The sequence below is a fragment of the Sclerotinia sclerotiorum genome, genomic scaffold (genome assembly GCF_000146945.2).
Source record: "Sclerotinia sclerotiorum 1980 UF-70 scaffold_5 genomic scaffold, whole genome shotgun sequence".
Classification (NCBI taxonomy): Eukaryota; Fungi; Ascomycota; class Leotiomycetes; order Helotiales; family Sclerotiniaceae; genus Sclerotinia; species Sclerotinia sclerotiorum.
In genome coordinates this window covers 787,888-810,062 of record NW_001820831.1, presented here as the reverse complement: position 1 = coordinate 810,062, position 22,175 = coordinate 787,888, and the positions used below count along the sequence as shown (strand labels likewise).

The window sequence follows — 22,175 nt, the reverse complement described above, 5'->3', positions numbered from 1 at the left end:
TTAGTGTCCTGAGGCCAATAATATATCACGTGATGTGATAGCTCTGCTAGCATTTAGGGAAACGGTGAGTATATAGTCAGAATAGTTTCATAGTTTAGGAGCTTCGTGCTCAACTTAGTTATCAATTAATTTGCCTACATTCTACTTGATCTAGTAACGAATTCACTTCCAAGTGAATACCAGTGATAAAGCCTTAACCTACAACTACCAATCAGATGAAACCTCAGGCAGCCGCTGCCTCCAGTACAGTATCGTTACATCATCTTTTGTTTATAAAAATTATCTTTATATCATAAAGAAAATAAGTCTCTCTCACCCACCCACTCACTCACTACTCACTCACCCATTCACTTAACTTATAGGTAGTTTGATATAGTTTAATATAACTTTGATTATCATTTCGATTATAATTTCGATTTACGCGTCAACCAATCAATCACTTCTTGAGAATAAATCGGGTCGGATGAATACACATATATAAATACACACGCACGCACACACAAAGACAAAAGTTTTTTTTTCTCACATAAGAATTTGACCATCAAATTTTTTAGTATAATTTCCTGATATGTAGCCTATGCAGTATGTAGTGACAGAGACAGATACAGCTCACGTCAGCAATTAGATTAGATGCATGAGACTTATTTTTCACATCGACTAACGCCAGACCATCCATATCTCTCGCTGTTCCCGTCATGGTATTGAACGCTAAACTCCCTTTCCTACCCAGCCAGCCCAGCCACGCTAAGATGAAAGCCTAGAAGTATGTCCCAAAACGCCACATAATTCTGTTCTACCTTTCTACATTGGATACTGCCTCTGCAAGCGATTGTTCCTGCTAGAGACGGGTAAGAGACGTGGTGGAGAACCTCGAGATGTTCTTACTCTGTCGGAGCCATGCGGTTGCATGGCGCGATGATGACTGTTTCTTGCGCCATTGTTGCTTATCGACATGGCTTGATAATGGTTTTGACCTCGGCGACGACTCCTAGAGGCCGGCTCCACACGGATATTTCTATTGAGATCATCTCCCCAAGGACTCATATCCTCGGGGTTCCGAGCGTTCCTAACAGTATTTTGATGTTCCGCAAACAACATGCTTATTCTTGGGTCGTATTGCTGAACAACGGGATTCCGTCTTGGCTGTCGACGTGAACTAAAGTCGTTAGAGGTGTCTGATAAATCATCATCAACCTCAGCCATTTCATTAGCAATACCAAGATTTTCGCCATAGTTACTTTCCACGCTCACATCTCGACTAGAACGTGATAATACACTAGGAGAGACGCTCATTTCAGTGTCACCATCCCGATCCATATTGGTTGAATGGTCCCCGTCAGTGTCATAGTCGTAACGATTCTCGTTCTCGCTACCGTAATTGTTTGATGCATCATCTCTGTCTCTGGAGTAATCGATTGGTGTGGCATCCCCATCAATGCTTGAAGCATAATCATCAGGGAACTGTTCAAAGTCTGCGTTTCCATAACGTGGTGTCTCCGAGAGCCCTTGCCGAGATCGATCATCATCGTCTTCCGCATCGGAATTCGGGTTACCAATTGTCTCCGAATCGCTCTCGTCCGAAGCTCTTTCGTCTTCGGCTGTCGCATAACCACGGTAATCATCATGACGGGGACCGTTATTATCTTCATCATCTCCTTCATCCAGTGGACTCCAGCCACCTGATGCTCTCAATCTCATGCGCGTCTCATGAGCATCATCATCACCAAACTCCGAACCATTTGTACTGCTACCATTTCCATCCTCCGAAATTGAGATGGATCTAGAAGGGTTTTCGGAAGAGCGGGTCCAGCCAGGTCGCCGTCGTCGACGATTCGTAATCGCACCACCTTCATCCTCGGATTCATCATCTTCATCATCTTCTTCTTCTCCTTCTTCATCTGATATTATAGTAACCACTCTATTTACCCGACGTTGGTGGCGAATGGGTTCGCTGTCATCGTCCTCTGGTGCAATAAAATCTTCAAGTGACCCAGCATCTTCATCTTCACTATTGTCCTGAACACTGGTATCGGAATTAGTCATACCTTCCGAGTCGTCCTCCGTGTCATCCATAGTGAGATGATGAGCGTGGTAATGATTGAGAATATGTTGGTGAGCTGGACCACCAAAAGCATAGTGGCGGGGATTATGGCGCATGGCGGCGAAGTTGGTAATATTGTCGGCATCCATTTGAAATTCGGCTCCAATCTCCAGGTCCACATCTTCATCGTAGCCAACGTCAATATCCGAAAGATCGCCGTCATCATCCATATCACTAAAACCGTAAATGTCGTCAAACTCCGCACCACAGATATCGCACGTTGGACCGCCCTCATGCTCATGCCCACAGGAAGGACATCGCATGACCCCATCGGCTTCATCGCGCCATAACTCCCCATGACTTTTTGGAAATGAACCTCCGAATAATCCTTCCGGGCTATTCTTATCTTTTTCTACCATCTCAGTTACTTCGGCATTATTCACCTTGTGCTGTTCTACCGTCTCGTCATATGGCATTAATTGACCTCTATTGATAAATATCTCGACCAGATTTTTTATCTAGGGCTAATTAGTACAAATAAGTTTCGGATATGACGTTCCCAAGACTCTCTTACAAGGAAGGCTGGAGCTGGTATCTGCTTCACCGGAGCGCGACATTCTGGGCATGTCTTCTTCCTCTTATTCGGAATGAACCATTGGCATAAGCACTATTTTCACATCAGCCCTATTCAAATATTCAAGTTCCTGAAGCCTACTGACATTATAACAGTATGTATGACCACATTGTAAGATCCATGGTTCGTAAAGTAGTTGAACGCAGATGGAGCACGTTAGGTATTTTCTCATGGAGATTAGGTCATCTTTGAATCCTAGAGTAAGCTAAAGAATGCATTAGCGTGTGCTATAGAATGTACAACTTTCAGACGAACCTGTGTATCGTTTTGAACTGACTCTTCATCTTCGACGTTCATGATAGTTTGGACTTTCGTGGCAGCTGGTGTAGCCTCCAGACTTCTAGCGGTAGACTCGCGCATGCGAGATCCATGGTTTGACCAAGCTCTGGCCGTGGTAGGAGACGATGCGGGTTCCATGATGAATTTCGGTATGGACGGTTTGTTCGGGAACAGGTTTGGAATCTCGTTCGAGATGGGAGATGAGGAGATGTGCCAGCAATGAAAATAGGTTGGCTTATCCGTTGAGTTCTTGAAAAGAAGCACCTTATTTCGAAGGCGCTCAAAGTGCCTTCTAGCTTGGGCTGCAGGTGGTAGTGGAAGAGTCAATGCTGGATTATGAAAGTCGATGCTGTTCACACAAATTGATTGCATCCCGCAAAGATAACCTTAGCCTTACTAGGTACTGAAAAGACGGGGATAGTGATCACGTGTGCTAGCGCGAGCATCATTTAGCCCCATAACTTTACCCGTACTAGCAGGGGTATGCTGGCTAGTGGTCCTACTACGATACTTAATCAGCAAATTACTGTTCTGTGATCAGTGATGTTTACATTTTTCGGACTATGGCTTGTTCAAACTATGGAACGAGATAATAGAACAGCTTCAATATTAAAGTGAATAGCCTGAAATTTTATGACTAAGTTACGATTCTTCGATCTTATACTTTCCGATTTCGGGAATTCAATCTCTTTTCCCCTCCCCCTCTCTCTTTTTCTTTTCTCGTTAATAAATGTTACGTCGGACTTCACATAACGAACATCACGTGCTAAACATCATGTGATATGAGGATCCCAGTGGGCTCAGTAGTCCCAGTATCACTGGGACAACTGGGAGCACTGGGACGCATGCCACGAAGGTCTATATAATCAAGATGGATTTCCTTTGTATAGAGCTTCGTGCTCAAGATCAATCATTTAGTATACTCTACTATTAGTTACGAGTTGCATCATTGTCATTACTTAAGTCCCTGCTTGACGCCTAGTTATAAACCACCTCGAGAGCCTAGAGCACTTCCACGTGATCTAGACGGCAAACCTCGTAACACTTTACACAAATCGACAAGGAATAAAATATACTCTATTCCAAATCTAGAGCAATAACTATTAACAGTTTAGATATCAATCTCCAAGTACCAGTACCTAGGTACTCGAGTACCTATTCAACTATACAATACAATATCACCAAGCAACCGTATACCAACTCCAGCTCTCTACAGTACAGAGTAGATCTACATATTACTTCATCCTCTTTGTTCCTCCCCATATCCCCGGCCCCAAACACTACTCCGTTCCGTACACTTCCTCCAATGTATAAATACATAATCCAACCTCACATCAACACCAGATTGGTTCTCCGCGCGTGAACGCAAATACGTGGCACCCATCTCTCTAACCGACCAATAATGAATAAGCACCCCGCACGAAATCTCCCACCACTAATCTTCAATCTCACCAAACATTATATACCTACCTACTAATAAATTCACAAAGCAAACATCAATCACCATCAAATCAAAACAAAACGCAAGCTAGTAAAACTTCATAAAATACTATATACTAAGAAGGAATGAAATATAAAAAATTTCAAAGGCAAAAATTGTCAAACAGGCAACAGATTAAGAGAAAGTATTTAATCTGCAAGTAGCACGCTCTTTTGACTTTAATCCAAAATCCAGAAGATTATTCTTCAATTCCGAATGATTGGCGCTAAAGAGGGAATATAAACAAAGAGAATTCGTATCAAGATCATTAATAGCCTAGCCTTCATTATTTCCAACCACTCACTGGGCTCTGGGCTTCTTATTAGGATTCGCAGCTTCGGCGCAGACTTCTTCCAGCTTTCCAGCCGTCACAAGTGATTCATCGACAATTTCTGCGTTGAGATGGGTGAGTTGTTCGATTTCGAAGTCGAGGAACTTTTTGATGGCTTTGGCGCTGGTGGCACCAGCTTTCATGGAATCGCGCAGTTCCTTGAGCATGATTCTGATACGGGCCTCGGCATTCTCTAATTGATACTCGACCGTTTGTCCATATAAATCGGAGAGGTTGGAGATGGGTCGGACGGTGGTGAGGACGGTGTCATCACGGACACGTGGGGATCGTGGACGGAATGAGGTGACCATGGTGATTCTTTCTTGTCCTCCAAAAGCTTGCAGAGCTTGATGATCAATATAGCGACCTTGTAATACTACAGCGCATCCCTGAACAATATCAATACACATACTTAAATTGGAGTAACGGAAATCTTACCTTTGATGGACCGCGGACTTTCTTAATATCACCATATCCAGTTCTCAAAGCAGTCTCGCCGCCTACCATTCCTGTTGTGTCGCTCATCATGAGAACACAAACGAATGGATAACTATCTCTGTGCCAGCCAACGATTGGCTTTTCATCTTCCTCGCTGATCAAAGCACTGCTGTCATGGTCCTTTCTTTTTCCTGGAACAGACAAGTTGATATGGCCAATCTCGTAGTCCATAACCGGAACAAGATCAACACCAGCGATTTTAGAGATAATTGCAAGAGTCTCAGGGTGTTTCCAAGCCTCGTAGATGAATTTTCCGTGACTGTCGAAGAAGGTACGTTAGTCAAATGATCAATGCCAATATGAGGGAATACATTTGAAACTTACTCAGGAGCGTATCCACGAAGCTGTTTAGGGGCGATATCTGAAGTGTAGCTGTATTTCTCTTGAACTTCCTTGTCGAAAATCTCTTCTCTCATAATGTTGACAGCCTCTTCGGTAAAGAGACGAAAAGGCTCGGAGACAGCAATGGGAGATACACCACTTGTGGCAGAGTATCCAATCTCTTCCATCGAATGGATATAGCTAGGTTCTTCATATTGGATGTGACTCTCGGGGTGGAATAGTTTTCCAACAGCTTGAGTGCTGTGCTCTGAAGCCAAGTATTTGGCGAACGATCTTTTGAGGCTGTCTTGGGTTGTTTTAGAGGAAGTATAGTTGGCCATTTTGGGAAATAAGTTTGGCTCAGGAGTCCCTGGTTGGTAGCTCACGTCGATGGTCGCCATTTTTGCTGTGTTGATTTATAGATGTATCGGAGGAAGGCTGAATTGATTATTGAAGATTTTGTGTCGAGGTACTCAGGTCGCGTGGTTTTGTGGTGTAGAGTTCTTAGACTGGAAAGGAGATTGGAGGTACAGAGATCCAGGGCTGTTATTTACTACTATTGACTGTCAGACGAATACATAAAAATACACAAAGAGTTGGTGGGCTTAAAGGGTCATGTAGCCCATAAGTAGAGAGCGGCCCTCGGAACGGATAAGGAGAAGCGAGGAATTTAACCAGAGTTTGACGCATTGCCAGCTCGATCACCACGTCTTAAGCTCCGGATTCAGTCTCAATTGATTTTGAGCGCAATTCAGTGAATGCTTGTCTGAAGTCTAGATAGCAATCTTGAAAGATGTGAAGAAAGAGTCGGTGCAAGCAAACGCATTCGTGCATTGCAGACAACGCATTGGAACAATAAGGAGGAATGTGGATATACTAACTAGCTGAATATATTTGAGGGGAAATAGATAAGAACTTGCTACTGAGCTGATGGATGTTATAATAGCACAAAACTAGATGATATATGAAAGATGTTATGATGATTATTGTGAGTATCGGCTCCAGGGAGACAGTTCTTTTATATTTATGAGCAATGTTTCAATGCCTCACGAATGAACTCCGATTCATGTTTGTGTGGTAATTTCTCGGCGCAACGGTTGTCAACCAACCATCACTTTACACTACCAACAATCCTCCGTGAGTTTTGCACGTCCTCGATGCTTCGGTCCTGGCTGCCCTTGCTCTGCTCCTCCACACCTTTTTTGGCAGCGAGTTTTCCTTTCCCAGATTGCTTTGGACGGAGAATGTGGAGATAATTTCACGATAGCTTGGGAGCAATCGTCACTTCAGCGTACTCCTTATCGTTGACAAATGTCCGGACTGGTCGATTAGCATACCTAGGTCTAGCCTGAATAGCAGAATTGTATGTTCTACTAGGACGACTTAACATAGCGTTGCTTCAAGGGGGGTATGAATGCAGGGTACCATAACTAAGATACACTTGCATGGAAAGTGTTTCTGCAAATGGATAGTGGAAACAACACGAATGATAGATGGGCACAAGATAACGTAGCGATCCAATTTTGGATTGGCCACAACGCCCAATCAGTGAGCTACTCAACATTAAAATCAGCCACAGGAACGAGGGAATTGTATACTAGTTCCATGCTCGAGCGTCATCAGTGATATGATTTTGCAGCTGACGACGTATAATTGGAGTACAAATTACCGAAGTTTAAAGGGCGGCGACCAATTGTGGAGACACGTAGAATCAAAAGTGGAGGAATTCGATAGGCGTGGAGGGCTAATGCATCACACGAGTTGATCTCAGACCACTGGAAATGATGACCCGAAATGGAACACAAAAACGCTTATTAGCATTATCGGCTATGTTTGGCATGCTTCGCTTGATGCATTGAGCCATTAGCAGACGTAGACATCTATCAAGAATATAGCATTCTTAGAGCATCCGGCAAAAGGACAAAAAGACCGAAACATTAACAAGGGGGAAAAAAAGAGACGTAGTGAGGGGTCGTAAGTGAACGTCGCGCTGGAGTGCTGCAGTAATAAGGTCGCAAGAGGAGGAGTAACATCTCTATTGTTTCTCTGTACCAAACTTAAAGTCATCCTCGTAACCAATCCTGAACACGAACATAATGAGCTTCTTAATTGGAATAAGTTCGCATCTGTGCTACTACCAAAGTAGTATAAAATTTCGTCTCAATAATCTACCGTTGGTAATGGTCCGAGCCGTTCAACCTCCAAAAAGATAATGTCTTGTGATCAACATCATCCCTTGACAAGAATTTGACACGGTCGCCATAACAACATTGGCAATGAGAGGATAGTTTGTGTGAAAGAAGGCCTTTGAAAGGAAGTCCTGGTAAAGTACATACGCCCTCTACCAAGAGCTGAAGTTCTTAGTAAATTGAGCCAATTAACGTAACTGTAGCTCTGTCGCGTAGGGACTTGACGGCGGATCAAGTATGTATCCATTTTCAGTGAGTGTGGAAGATATTGAGTTGATATTAGATCTCTTTCATTTTGTCGCATATTGGGCTTCCTGTCGAAATTGCTGCAGCATACGTGTAATAAGCATCTTACTACTGGGTTATATCGAGGGCCTGATAAGGTTGGGACGAAAATGAAGGTTTTAGGAAGGAAGGTTGTAAGGTTGTAAGAACAAGAGTCGGACAGTTCGGAAGGGAAGAAATGGTTAGGGATAGACGAGCTCCACCAAGTGGCCAATGATATTTTGTGTTACGTCGCTAAGAGAGATAGAGAGATCAATGGGAATGCTTCCAAAATTACCGATATGTGCGCCGATAAGAAACCCCAGCTCATTGATAAGAAAGAAAAGCACAGATGCTGACATGTGATCTCCGTCTCGGTTGATCGGGTATCAGCATCGGCATTGAGCAACGGGGAAATCGCAAATCGGGAATCGGCAGTCGGGACTTCTGGAAGTAAGAAGCTTTGACTTTTTCTGAGTATGAGAACTTACTCCGTAGAAGGGCGACCAGTGGTAAACTTACAAAAGATTCCAACCACCAACATCTCCATATCATCTCAATCTGCACTACAGCAAAAATACACTATGTCATCAGATAAATCTACAGATAACCCATGGAACCAAGAGACAAGTCAGAAATTTGAAAGGTATTGATAGGCCATCTCATTCATGTTAACTGACTGTGGCGAGGAAAAGAAAGAATTCAAGACACTGATTTTCTAATCAAGCAAACGTCCCGGAGAATACTTTGATCCTTGCCAAGAAGCTGCCTCGAGAAGTTTGAAATGTTTGGCTCGAAATGGAGGCGATAGAGATATGTGTACGGACTATTTCCAGTAAGCCTTTCCCCAGGATTTAGTGAGGAAGGAGGTAGAAGACCGGTAACAGTTCAGCTTTATGTGGATCCTTGATATCTAATGAACAATTGGGGAGAAAGGAACTTGGGGTCGTCACAAGCTTTCACAAACTTCTTATATACATACAAGGATTACGTACTGATTATTCGAAAGAGCATATCGAGACTGCAAGAAGCAATGGGTATACATCGAAATCTTTTCTCTCTTAGGTCAGCTAATCATTTACTGATATTATTTCCAGATCGAGCAACGAAAGGAAGCCAAGAGGAAAGCGGGGTGGTTTTCATAAGGAAACATTACGCTTGTCTTGTATGTGATATGTGATATGTCGTTTTTGAAAAGGCTGTAGGGGTGGATGTATTGGGGATGAGGAGGAGGTGTGAGGAGGTGTGAGGCAAGGATTCGAAGCACCAAGACACTCCGCTCTCGAGATTAAAAAAGGGGGGTGCTCGTGTTTGATGCATTCTTTATTGATTGCAAGTAACCTTATTCTATAAAAGCATCTGAATAGATATTACTACTCTCAAATTTCAAATAATACTGCATCAATGCTTATTTAATAAGCATCCTTTGAACATAGAATGCCATGATATTAGACGAGACAATATAAAATATCCTCTACTTTCAATACACAAGCAGTATAGTATAGACTATTCATCATAACTTTTCATTACTGTTTGCCAATGTGATTTTTGAGATGGTTTGAAGCGCTAGGAATTTGGTTGTTCTGTTCTTTCTCGCTAATGGAAATCGAATGGTGCAACCACCAAAAAAATTATTTGTTCATATTGATTGACTTGTAACAAGATTGTGCTTGTTTCTAAACTTGTATCCGTGACAAGCCACTGCAACCTGCATCTGCATATATCTAATTCATCAATTGCACATCTTCTAAAGATATTTTTATTTAGCTACTACCCTTGACATATCTTGGTTGGCCTATAACATTTGAGATATGGCTGACAGGTCACTCAATGATCGTCAAGATGTCCCCATTTGGAATGCTATTGAGGCTGGCAATTTTAAGCAAGCTCTGAAATTAGTTGACAAGAGGCTGGCCAAAAAAAGGACATCTCATTTAGAGGTACGTGTGAATGGTGAGAATCACTTCAGGTTAAAGGCCTCGTCGTTACAATTTGATCATTCCTCTTCACGTGACCCATACTTATTCCACCTCACAAATATAACTAAGCAACTCTCCAGGCATTCAAGATTTATATCAGGTCGCGGTCGTCTGTTCAATCGGAGAGAGACGTTGTACTCCCTCATCTCGAAGATTTAGTCACTAGGAAAGTTTTTATTACGGATCAGGAAGACATTGATCTGTATGACGATGCTTTGGTTAATGCCATTCCAGAGGCTGGATCAATTTGGGCAAGGACTATTGGAGAGTTGCGATGGCAGTGTGTCAAAGCATACCCCAAACAGGAAGATTCCGCACTGAAGTCGTTCAAGGCCTGTTTGTCGGAACGCGATTGGGAACACGCTCAACAGGTATTTCAAGCGGTCACATTCTTCGCCACGAGAATGCTAATAAATGTTTGCTAGATTGCGAGTAGTCTTGAGAAAACATTTCCTAGTAAACATCAATATGTTTTCTGGAATATCTCATCCTTGTTCTTAAGATCTGTGAGTAATGGTACTTGGCAGGAACATGTTCCAGAGCATGACGGCTTACTTGTAACCAGATGTCGACCGATCTGCCTATTGAAAAAAGAACTCTATGGGGCCGTTTGGCCTTTGGACAGATTAGTAAACTTGCCACCGCTACAATACAAGCAGATGTATGTAAACTTCTGCCACGAAAATTTTACTGATGTTGACAAAATTTATGATTTTAGAAGTCAAAGTCTCTTCCGACTCGCGCAATACATACACCACAGGAGTTATTACTTCTACAGCGAATCACTGCTGTACATGGTCAATTAGAAGATCAGTTAAATTATCTGAATGAGCCTTCTCTCGGACCCGAGTCAATAGTCGCTAAAGGGGATTGGGAGTTATGGAGAAATAAATTACAGCTCATGGAAGCATCTGGGCACTGGGAACAACTTTTTGAAACAACTGGTAGTCTTCTCAAACGAGCACGCACGAAGGATGAACGCGGACAAATCATCGAGGCTAGAATGGCTGATTGGGCCGTATGGCAAGCGTATCTACGCTCCGCCCTTGCTTTGCAGAACCCCTCGTAAGTACTTTGGTGTCAAAAATGGGACAAAGACTTACAAAATCAGAGCTCTAGACAGTGTTTCAAACGAGATTGCAGCTCATCTGGATCCCACATCTGGAATTGACAAGACTTGGAGACGAAATGCATCTTTAGCCTGGCTTGACTTTACCTTTAAGAGTTCTTCTACCCCATTTGCTAGTGATGATTCGGGACAAGACCTGGAAAAGTACCCTAGAGTGACTGCAATCGTCAAGTATTTGCAGGACTTTGGTGATGCTACCACAGCCTACAGCGATCTCAGACCTTACTTGGAGCTGTCGCAAACCGAAGAAAGGATTAAACTGCTCGAGATTTTCGGAAATGGACTTCAGTTCGGCAAGAAAACGAAGAAAAATGATGTGGAGCCTGAGTTCAAAGCTCTGTCAATTTCTAAAAACGAAGTAAGTGTACCCTAAAACCTTGATCCGCCAACACTTTTCTGATTTATAATATAGTTCGACAATGCAAACGATATGACAAGATGTGTTAACCTTCACAAATTGAATTACCTTATAATGAGTAGTATCCCCGAACACGAACGTCGGTCAAACCCACTCCACAAAGTTGGTCAACAGTCATTTATTTGCACGTACTGCTCCAGTCCTTGCGAAGTATACTGTGATGTGTGTCTCCAACAACTCTCCAAAAACTCCATTGCGGTTTACGCTTCTGCAATGAGCGATGACCGAGTCTCTAAATCCCTTCTCCCTACAGATCGGCACCCTGCCGATGATTTCTGCACATTAGCGGCAATGTGCCTGGTGAAACTCTCTCTCTCTGGCTCTAGCGATGTCGAAGGACCTCTCAATAGCAAGAAAATTGCGTATGCTCTCCAAGCAGCAGTATTCCTTGAATATGGCTGGTCAAAGTCTAAATCGAACTCTGACTTCGCACTGATTTTGGTCAGAATTTACTCTTCTCTTGGCTGCGGTCAACAGGCTATGAAAGCATATCTGCACCTGAGCTTGAAGCAGATACAGCTCGATACTCTAGGTTACATTATACTTGATAGGATATCTTCCCTGCATCCACATCCATTCCCCACTGCTCCGGATGGTTCATCTGAGAATCTGAAGCCCGTGGACCATCTCAGGAATCAAAGAAAGATGTACACGAATTGCCGCCACCAAGTTTCTAATAATACCTGGAAAGCGTTTGAGCATGGAAGTTTCAACACAATATTCCAGTTCCAAGAGTTTTCTAGCATTATTACCAACACATTATCGGCAGTATCTTCTGCTGTAGAAACCACAAAGATATCGCGACTCTTAAAGCAGGACGCGCCTTCTGACGTTTTTGACATTCTTCGTAAGCTTGCCCCGTCAATTGATAACAATCGAAATATATCTAACATGTGGCTAGCGAAAAATCCGGAGATGCTGGATAAATTCTCGGATTCCAATGACTATACTTCATTTCCGGACTACGAATCTACCTTAGGCACGGGGCTTGAGAAGTTGACCCGGTTTGCACCAAGTCCATCTGTAAGTTTTCGTACCAAAATTTCGCTTGCAACCTATTAATTTTGCCCAGAGCAACCGAAGCCGTGTAGACCTGCTTGTTGAGAAGTTGATCTCCATAATAAGTCCTGAATCCACATCTACTCCAATTGACCTCTCATCTTTTAGAGAGATCCTTTCTCAAGTATCAACAGAGTTGCACAAACAAGCAGGATTGATCAAAGCCAGCCCAGATGGATCCTTCTTGACACGCTCTGAAACCTCAGCACTCGAGGCATACACCCATCTCGCTTCCATCATAACCAAAGCTTGCGACCCCGCCGCATCATCCGCTGCAGATTTCCAAACCTCACTCGAAACCTCCAATAAATCCCTTTGCGCAAAAATAAAACAACATCTCTCCTTCATCGAAGAAGCTCAAAACGCAATTCCAGCTTTGTGGGACACTCTCCATACACTCTACACAGCCTATGATCTCGCGTCCACCATCATCAATGCCACGAAATTCCTTGCGCAGAAAGATCCCAAAGCTCACAAATATCAGATGGAGCAGAATAAAGCTTTAGTTGAAAGCGCAAAATTAGTCATGGAAGCAGTAGCTGAGAAGACGAAGGGTATTAAAAATGGATTGGATGAAAGTGGGTGGATTGATAGGGCGTTGGAAACTATGGAGGTGGGAGATTCGGGGGAGCAGTTGAGAAGTTTGGTAGGAGAGAATTTCATAGAAGAATGGGCTGGGTTTGTGGTAGAGGGCTGGAGAGAGTCGGTGACTGGACTGGGGATGTTGAAGGTTTAGGGCTGGTGTGGAAGATTTGCAAGAAAATATCGCGGCGATGCAGATACATGTCAAAATTACGGATACGCAGTGATCTATCTACCTCTTAGATGACTTGTAGACGGACTGTAGTTGGTCAAGTTTTCTCAGTCCCCTACTTACATAATGTTCACGCATTTATCAAAGATTCCTCTCAGACTGATGTTCATATCACGTTAAATTATGTCCAATACAGCTGCATATAAGCACAGATTTCATGTTGAAAAAAGCGCATCAAATACCATCACATCCTATCCTCTTCAGCAGCCTTTTTCTCAGCCTTCTTAATCGCAATTTGTTGTCGCTCCTCCCTCAAAGTAACGAAAACCCAGAACCAAGCCATCATTTCAATAAAACCCCATGTAAAAATGACGCGGTTCTTGAGACCCTCGCCCCAGCCACCACTGCGGTAAGAGCTACGTGAGGTGAGCATAGGGGAGGCGGAGGAGAAGAGCCAGGAATACAAGGCTAGGCCGGCGGAGATGGAAAATCGGATGGGTGCTGCGGAAGGGCATGTTAGATATGATTTTTGAGCGTGGATAAAAGAAGGAGGATAACGGGACGAACCTTGAGTTCCCCAGTGATATTGGGAGATATCTTCAGGCATAGATACGGAAACTAGGTCGGTGATACCAAGGAAGAGGAATACAATTCCGAGAAACGATATGGGTGCAGACGGGTGGTCGAAGGAACGTTCGTAGGGCTATCATGTTGGATATTAGCATATATTTCTTGAAGATTTTAATCGCAGAGCTTGTCGCGCATATCAATTCATCGGAACTTCGGAGATGGAAGTGAAACTTACCATTCCCATGGATTCACCCATAATGAAAACCAGCGACTGCTCAGCAATCGCAACTGGATTTGTAATGAAAAAGAATGCGAGGGTGATGTGGAAAAGAGAGAGAGAGGTAATGATTGTTGCTCCTGAAATTAACCCCATGTTGAAAGTATTTTGCTCTCCAAAGATCGATTTGAATGGGGAAGGGGATAGTATGTGTAAGGGTGAAGGTTGGATGAGCTGGACGATTTTTTGGTCAATAGGTAACATTCGTAAAAGCTCCAAGGCCAGATGCTACCCTTAAAAACTTTAATTCATATAGGCGTTGTAGTTCTTCCGATCCGAAGCAGGGATATTTAGAAAATGTTCCGAGGTCCACCATCTCTTGAGTTGCGATTTCTCAAAGCATCAGATGATAACAGACAACCTTTTTGCGTTTTAACAAGCCTGTCGAGATGGGAGAGCCTCAGTTGGAGGTTGCCAAACATATCAAGTATTGGCAAAGATGTTTTAAATCTCTATTACCTACTGCTTATACCAGCACCGATTCCACGCGCATGACTCTTGGCTTCTTCATACTTTCCGCTCTCGATTTACTTAATGTTGGCGCATCTACATTTCCAGAGTCGCAACGCAGGTCTATACGAGCTGGGATTCTAAGGTGTCAACATCCTTTTGGAGGCTTTTGTGGTTCTACTAATCATAGGTTTCCCGATATTTATTATGCGGATGTAGGGCATGGGAAAAGGGATGTTGATCCTGCGAATTTAGCTGCGACATTTTTTGCCATTTTGAGTCTAGGTTTTGTGGGTGGATTAGTGGATGTGAAGAGAAGAGAGTGTTTGCGATGGATGAAAAGGCTGCAGCGGGAAGATGGAAGTTTTGGCGAATTTGTTACGGAAGATGGGAAAATACAAGGTGGGAGAGATATGAGGTACTGCTATGTGGCTACAGCAATTCGATGGATATTGACCGAAGATGCGCATGAGGAGATGGGAGATGATGATATTGATGTGGAAAAATTGGTGGAGCATTTAAGAGCTGGGCAGACATATGATGGGGGGATCTCAGAGAGTGCTCAGCATGAGGCACATGCTGGGTATACCTATTGTGCCATAGCATCTTTATCTCTCCTCGATCGGCTGCCGAAATGCCCCTCCTCGCAATCTACCGACTTGTCAAATTCAAACCCCACTTTACCCGGTCTCACGAACCTGCCGGAGACTATTAGATGGCTAGCATTAAGGCAGACATCTTATGATGGAGAAAAGAAAGGAGATAAAAATAATCACAAAGAAGCGGCATCGGACCATTATTTTGTACCGGAAGTTGACTCTACATTCGTTGGCTTCAATGGGCGGTGCAATAAGAAGGTTGATACTTGTTATTGTTTTTGGGTTGGAGCTTCTCTAAACATGCTTGGGCACCGCGACGTTATCAACAGAGATGGATCTCGAAGGTTTCTATTCGAGAAAACACAACATATGATTGGTGGATTTGGGAAAACACCAGGGGATATACCAGACATCTATCACTCGTATCTAGGTCTTGCTGCTCTAGCAGTGCTAAAGGAACCTGGGATTAAAGAACTCGACTCCGCCTTGTGTATCAGTATGGATGCCAAAAAGAACATAGAAGAGCTAAGAAAAGCTGCATTAGTCCCTCAGAAGACATACTGGGTGCATGGATACAGTTTCAAAGTAAGGGAAGACAGCCCCGAATTTGGAGAAAAGATGGCGATGAATGAGGGACCGCCAAAAAGTCTAATAGATGCTTTTGAAGGAGTTAAGATAGCGGTATAATCGCGGCCTTGTATATTATTGTAGTACTGTTTCTAATGATGATACCACATAAGTTCTTATCTTTTAAATGTATCAAGCCAAGAGGATTGGGCTTATGAGTTGGCATGCTCACTGATGTGTAACTATCTTCAACCTTATCTTCAGAATGTTTCTTTGGCAAAAGTCCTGCTCTCCACACGTGCTACATTATTCGGCTTCTCATCGGTAAATCATCTTTTGGCGCTCAATTGTGCAATGTCATTCGCCGAAGCTTTGAGCTCCCTTCCACAGCTGTTGCAACCTCATCAAAAATACAACTATCTTCATCATGAGGCTTCTCACACTCTCTCCTCTCATTCTCCTAGTAAATGCAGTTCATTCATTTGATTCGCAGACCCCAATTATCGACGAATCATTCTCAGGCTCATTATCCCTCCTCAAACTTCACAAATCCCTTGTCGAAATTGAATCCACTTCAGGAAACGAACATGATGCCGGCGCATTCCTAGTTTCTTATCTAAAGAAGCAGAATCTTACAGTGGAAATACAAGATGTCGATTTCGTCGAATCGTCATCTTCGGATAAGAAGCGCCAGAATGTGCTAGCATACATTGGAGACAAGAGACGAACGAGGACATTAGTAACATCACATATCGATACCGTGCCTCCTTATTGGCCATACGAACGAAGAGGTGATGAAATATGGGGTAGAGGAAGTGTAGATGCAAAGGCGAGTATTGCGGCTCAGATTATTGCATATCAAGACCTTATTTCGGCGGGCAAGATCGGTGAAGGGGATGTTGCGCTTTTGTTTGTGGTGGGCGAGGAAACATATGGAGCTGGTATGGGGCAAGCCAATGAGCTGGGTCTCTCATGGGAAACGGTCATTTTTGGCGAACCTACGGAACTGAAATTGGCGGCTGGGCATAAGGGTATTATGAGCATACATCTTACAGCGAAGGGCAAAGCTGGACATTCAGGATATCCTTCACTAGGAAGAAATGCCAATTCGATGTTGATACCGGCGCTTTATGAGTTAGGAAGAATGGACTTGCCGTGGAGCGAGAAGTATGGAAATACCACGCTGAATATCGGAAGGGTTGAGGGAGGCGTTGCGGCAAATGTTATTGCGGAAGACGCAATGGCGAAGATTGCTATCAGGATCGCTGCTGGTACGCCACAGGAGATACAAAAGCTAGTTTTGGATGTTGTGGAGAAGACTGGGCAGGATTTAAAGGTTGAGTTTACTCAAGGGTATGGACCAGTGCATTGTGACACTGATGTGGGAGGTTTTGATACCATCACAGTCAACTACGGTACTGATGTTCCAAACTTGAAAGGAGACCACAAGAGGTATCTCTATGGACCTGGAGATATTTTAGTGGCTCATTCCGATCACGAGCATTTGAAAATCTCTGACCTCGAGGAAGCTGTTAGGGGTTACAAGAAGCTCATCGAGCATTCGCTGGCTTGAGTTGTGTTATTCGGGGTACCCGCAAGGACAGGGAAATAATATTAAATAATGAACCACGAATATCTTTCTACAATGGAGCCCTGTCGCCGGACTCAGCTTCACTAGAGCGCTTCTAGGTTTCGAAGCAGAACCCATATCTTGTGATTATTCGAATAAATGTTTGACTGCCAAAATTGGTGACAAGAGAGTATTATGCTTATTATCGAGAGCTGCGACCAATCTACAGTGGTACAACTGGGAGTTTATCTTACATGGAAGGAGCCCTGACTGGACATGTGTATGATGCTTGCTCTTTCTCTGGGCTATCATCTCTAGATGATTCTCGCACCATGTCTTTGGCTCCATCCCAGCAATCGTACCATAAGTTCATATTATGAATCAGAATTGTTACAAAGAGCATGTTAGTAAATAATCGATACTTAAGAACTACGGATCATCATTTTCTTCGTTAACTGATAAATCATATGCGGGAAACAAAGTCCAACTTTCATACCAACTTACGAAGGAAATAAAGGCATCGGTATGTGTAGTATTTTTTTTGTCCCCGAATCTGTTACTTAAGATCCTCTGAGCATAACTGACTATTGGTTGAACATTAAATTAGGTTCAATCTACTATTCATTGTTCCATTTACTATCAAACAATTTCAAGATGAAGACCCCTTCGAGCATCGATGCAGTGGCCAAGGAAACAATCAAACTTAGTAAATCTCAGGGAGCTTTTGAAGTTCCAGCTTGTGAATTTTATAGGCAAGTAATGATTCATCCATATATTAGCATCACCTTGCTTATTTTTTATTACAGGAAAACGGGACTTTTCCGAGGGAATAGGTTAGTCGTCTCTCTAGCCTCTTCGAAAAGTACAACTAGTGGGGTGACTCGTACTGTGTCCGAAGAACTTCTATCCTACTATTCAGACGTCATCGAGGAGAAAATCAAATCGCCACCCGTCACGAGTGATAGCGATGAACAAGTCAAGACAATGTCGCTCGATGAGTGGGACGTCGAGACTTTCAATATGGCACTTCAGTGGATGTATAGTGGCAACGTCATCATCAGCAAATCGTCTAAATCCTTTGACCAAGTCCGATCGTACATTCAATTTTTTAAGATTGTAAAAGCATTAAAACTCGACGGCTCTCTCGAAATGGTAAAACAAAACCTTAAGAATGCACTTATTGCCGCAACGGAAAAAGAGGATGACGAGGATGAAGATGCATTCACTTGCAACTCAACATTTAAGGAAGTGCTTAAAGATGCTTTTGCGAATCCAGTCGACGAATCTGTCCGAGAGCTACTAGCAAGTTTCCTCGTCGAGCCATATGCCAAGCACCTGCTTACTGCTGATACTGCTAATGTGAAGTCGACGGCAAAAACATTCAAAGATTTATTCAACGAAGTTGATGGTCTAGAATTGAGAGTTTTGAGGTTTGTAGCTTCATTGTTGAATGATATGGCGTTGGGCAAGCCGGATAGTGGAGGCTTTTCCCGATTGTCGATGCACTGCCCGTTGACGGGAAAGAAATTCGCGACGGGCAGTGTGTTTAAGAGGGCGATTGTGGGAGCGAAGTAGGTTGGTTACTTGAGGGTTGAGGTATTTGGGTAAAATGAATGGGGCTTTACAGTTTACTGGTGGATTTGGAGATTTTGGTTGTTGGGATGGGGAGTCATAGTATTTGAGGATAAGTTGAGGTGTCTACATTCATTCAGCGTTACTACTTAGTTTCATTTCAGATTTCAATAGTCGTTGGTTTTACAACTTTCTTAGTATATTGCGTCTGGTACTGGTACTTGAAGAATGTGAAAAATTATCTCATTTGTTAAAGGATTTGATAATTAAGATATCACAGTGAGCCAAAAAGCGCATCTTGTAGCTGTGGACAAGTGCACAAGCTCATGGTGTGAATCCACAGGAGCAACAGTTAAAAATTGTTGACTGATAAGCACCTATGGAAAGAAAACAGCAGGAGAGGCGTCGGAAGATTTGATGTGAGTAGGTAAACCGATGACCTTCCCGACATGAACCCACTCCATCCTTCATAAATTATAACTCTGTACGCGCAAACTAAAGTTCTCCGATAGAAGGCGTGTACAGTAAGTGGACATGAGCGGCGTTTCAGGGGACCAGAGATACAGAGGTACTCCCTCAAGTAGCACTGTCGGCAGCAGACATAAAACCAGCATGAATAGTCTTCTTTGATACTCTAAGAAGTGGTTTATAATATCCGGTGGTATTGCTCTTTGAAATTTTGTCTATGGATTAGGTACTAGGTAGTGGGGATTCGGAAGGAGGTGTACTCCGTAGGCGAATTCCTGTTGCTGTATCTTCACTACTCCGTTAACTTTCGATATATAGAATTGCTGACGAGGTCTACCTGGAATGATTCTACTTTTATATTGTTTTTGTTTTCGCGGCTTTTAGTTGGAGATGCGCTTGTAAGTGTTATTTTCCGGATCACGAGTTGGGTGGATGGGTGTAGGACAAACGAGTCTTCTTGGTGTTGGATGGAAGGGAAAGTTGAGTACTGATATTATGATGAAGTGCGGTTCACGTTTAAAGGGAGGCTGGTGGATGAGTATACCTAGGTAGTAAGCATAGATTAAAGAGACTTGGTAATTTATCTAATGTTCTTGCCTTGTGTGGTGATGTGATGATGAGGTTCTTTCCTTTCTTTTCTAGTGTCAAATCAAAAACATACTAGGTAGTCAGTATTTGATATTTCCTAAATAATCTATTCTGTAAATGTTCACATTTCAAAAGTGAGAGGTATCATTGTCCAATTAAATGCCGGCATTGGAACTTTACGTTTTCAGGAAGCTTATATGATTACTACCGGCCTACCTTAATATCATCTTTAAACTTCAAATTGAGTCCAGCCATAAAGTGTCGCGTTCAGGAAATCAAGGTCGTAACTTCATTTTCAAACTCCGCTAAGAACTTTCCTTACGTTTAAAGAAGGTAGCCATCGAATCTCTCTTCTTTTCACCATCTTAAGTTTTACTGGAAACGATCTAGAAAATGAATAACTCAAGATCTCCAGTTTTTGGTACCATATCGGTTCCTTCCACTTCGGGTGGTTACTTTCCACCAGCTACAGCTACAGTATGGAATCAAGCTCCCGTCATGTACGACAATCAATCTGAGCCAGCCGGAACGTCTTCTCTTCCTGCGTCGAATAGTGTACAACTCCATCCTATCTCGAATTCTTCAACCAAAATATGTGATTTCAGCACAACTGCAACAGTAGTATCATCAGCAATGAATACTTCAACGCCGCTGTCTTCTGCTAAATCGGTTCCTTCTACACCTAGTGTCTCCAGAGAAACGGGTGGCCCGAATATAAATGCTACGCCGGCGAGGTCAAACATCTTTGGTTCTAGCTCATCTACTACAATTTTCAACCATTTAAAATCTAGCTCGGTCAAGGTTGCTGCTGCTGGTAATCCGGCAGCTCAAAGTTTGGGGAGCCTGTTTGCCAATGGTATGTTAACTTACCATCAAGACGATTTTAATTTTGAAACCAGTTTGTTTCTACCTTGCACATATTGAATTTACCTTAGCATCACACAAACCATTTGATGCGCCGCCTCAGAAACGCGCCAAGACAACTCATAACATCGCTGCTCAACTTTCCGCCAATGAGTTCACAAATAGACTCGATTTATTTCGCGGCCCTGAAGTTCTTGTTGCTGCCGGTACTTCATTAGTGGTCAAAAGTTACCGAATACCCAGAGCATTACTCATTCAAGCATCGCCATACTTCGAAACCGGCATCAAAGTTGAAACTATTGGTCAAATTTCGCAGGAGATGCTCAAGATGGATTGCTCAACCTTAGCCTTCGATTTCGTTGTGCAGTTCCTCTACACTGGTACCTTTGTGTGCCCAAATTTCATGGCAGGATCAGGATCAGAGCAAATAGTAAGTCTCCATGAGCTTTCAATGTTCGAATTTATTTGCATGATTCGGGTGGCTGAGAACATTTACATAAGATGGAATAATGGAACGGGATGAAACCTTCAACAGGATGGAGCAATGCTAACCCCTCAATATTCGCAGACTACACTTGTAGATTTTCACGAGTTGGCAGAGAAGCTTAGCCTTGATATCTCAGACAGGATATTGGATAATATCAAACAATTACTTGTAGATGATCATCGTAACCTTTTGGCAAAACATATTCGTAAGGCTATCAACTACCCAACTGGACATGGACTTCGAATGTTGTTCGCTCGATCATGTATCCATGCCTACCTTGAATCTGTCAATCCCTCCAACGAGCAAGCTCGGACATTCGTTTTCAAGAAGGAACTCGAGGAGTTGGATGGATTTGCGGCGGATCTCATGCGTGTATATGGTGAAGTAGCAGAGAAACGTGTGCCAGCCAAGTACGCCGAGTCGAGAGATCTTCTTGATGGCGAGACATTTTACTACTAAGGGAAAATGGATGAGGATGTACTGATGACATTATGATTGTGCCATGTAGATAATAACATAGGAATCTCTTCTGTCACTTCAACACACTTCAAGCTAATGATTGGCTTGCGATGAATAATGGAAGGACTTGATATAAAGACGTGGGATAAGCAGAGTAGATAGGTAACTATATGACGTATCAGACGCATTAAATAGCAACTTTGTAACTTTTGTACAACGGCAAACCAAAAATGAAAAAGAACCTTGTTGGTCAAATAATTATTCAATGCTATTGTACAAGATTAGCGTGAAATCAAAGCCTTGAAAGAAGTTTATTTTCCCCTCCTCG

The 22,175-nt window shown here is 42.9% G+C and overlaps 9 protein-coding genes across 9 annotated transcripts; 6 read left to right on the top strand and 3 right to left on the bottom strand.

The window, feature by feature from the left end:
- Nucleotides 1-793: 793 nt before the first annotated feature.
- On the bottom strand, nt 794-3,092 carry SS1G_04287 (hypothetical protein; the record flags this gene model as incomplete). Its single annotated transcript, XM_001594430.1, has 4 exons — nt 794-838; nt 886-2,490; nt 2,616-2,708; nt 2,931-3,092. 4 exons carry the CDS (start codon nt 3,090-3,092, stop codon nt 794-796), a joined length of 1,905 nt encoding a protein of 634 aa, XP_001594480.1.
- Nucleotides 3,093-4,734: 1,642 nt separating this feature from the next.
- Nucleotides 4,735-5,985, bottom strand: SS1G_04286 (hypothetical protein; the record flags this gene model as incomplete). Its single annotated transcript, XM_001594429.1, has 3 exons — nt 4,735-5,154; nt 5,204-5,522; nt 5,588-5,985. The coding sequence occupies 3 exons, from the start codon at nt 5,983-5,985 to the stop codon at nt 4,735-4,737; spliced, it is 1,137 nt and encodes a 378-aa protein (XP_001594479.1).
- Nucleotides 5,986-8,621: 2,636 nt separating this feature from the next.
- Nucleotides 8,622-9,182, top strand: SS1G_04285 (predicted protein; the record flags this gene model as incomplete). Its single annotated transcript, XM_001594428.1, has 4 exons — nt 8,622-8,683; nt 8,765-8,872; nt 9,047-9,074; nt 9,135-9,182. The coding sequence occupies 4 exons, from the start codon at nt 8,622-8,624 to the stop codon at nt 9,180-9,182; spliced, it is 246 nt and encodes an 81-aa protein (XP_001594478.1).
- A 666-nt stretch (nt 9,183-9,848) lies between these two features.
- On the top strand, nt 9,849-13,358 carry SS1G_04284 (hypothetical protein; the record flags this gene model as incomplete). Its single annotated transcript, XM_001594427.1, has 9 exons — nt 9,849-9,977; nt 10,097-10,387; nt 10,442-10,522; nt 10,582-10,677; nt 10,735-11,081; nt 11,140-11,503; nt 11,558-12,410; nt 12,465-12,586; nt 12,636-13,358. The coding sequence occupies 9 exons, from the start codon at nt 9,849-9,851 to the stop codon at nt 13,356-13,358; spliced, it is 3,006 nt and encodes a 1,001-aa protein (XP_001594477.1).
- Nucleotides 13,359-13,620: 262 nt separating this feature from the next.
- Nucleotides 13,621-14,319, bottom strand: SS1G_04283 (hypothetical protein; the record flags this gene model as incomplete). Its single annotated transcript, XM_001594426.1, has 3 exons — nt 13,621-13,877; nt 13,944-14,079; nt 14,182-14,319. The coding sequence occupies 3 exons, from the start codon at nt 14,317-14,319 to the stop codon at nt 13,621-13,623; spliced, it is 531 nt and encodes a 176-aa protein (XP_001594476.1).
- Nucleotides 14,320-14,612: 293 nt separating this feature from the next.
- Nucleotides 14,613-15,959, top strand: SS1G_04282 (hypothetical protein; the record flags this gene model as incomplete). The annotated part of the gene is made up of 1 exon (XM_001594425.1): nt 14,613-15,959. One exon carries the CDS (start codon nt 14,613-14,615, stop codon nt 15,957-15,959), a length of 1,347 nt encoding a protein of 448 aa, XP_001594475.1.
- A 307-nt stretch (nt 15,960-16,266) lies between these two features.
- On the top strand, nt 16,267-17,412 carry SS1G_04281 (hypothetical protein; the record flags this gene model as incomplete). Its single annotated transcript, XM_001594424.1, has 1 exon — nt 16,267-17,412. The coding sequence occupies one exon, from the start codon at nt 16,267-16,269 to the stop codon at nt 17,410-17,412; it is 1,146 nt and encodes a 381-aa protein (XP_001594474.1).
- Nucleotides 17,413-18,063: 651 nt separating this feature from the next.
- SS1G_04280 (predicted protein) lies at nt 18,064-18,984 on the top strand (the record flags this gene model as incomplete). The annotated part of the gene is made up of 1 exon (XM_001594423.1): nt 18,064-18,984. The coding sequence occupies one exon, from the start codon at nt 18,064-18,066 to the stop codon at nt 18,982-18,984; it is 921 nt and encodes a 306-aa protein (XP_001594473.1).
- Nucleotides 18,985-20,430: 1,446 nt separating this feature from the next.
- SS1G_04279 (predicted protein) lies at nt 20,431-21,847 on the top strand (the record flags this gene model as incomplete). The annotated part of the gene is made up of 3 exons (XM_001594422.1): nt 20,431-20,893; nt 20,937-21,331; nt 21,470-21,847. The coding sequence occupies 3 exons, from the start codon at nt 20,431-20,433 to the stop codon at nt 21,845-21,847; spliced, it is 1,236 nt and encodes a 411-aa protein (XP_001594472.1).
- Between the last annotated feature and the right edge of the window lie 328 nt (nt 21,848-22,175).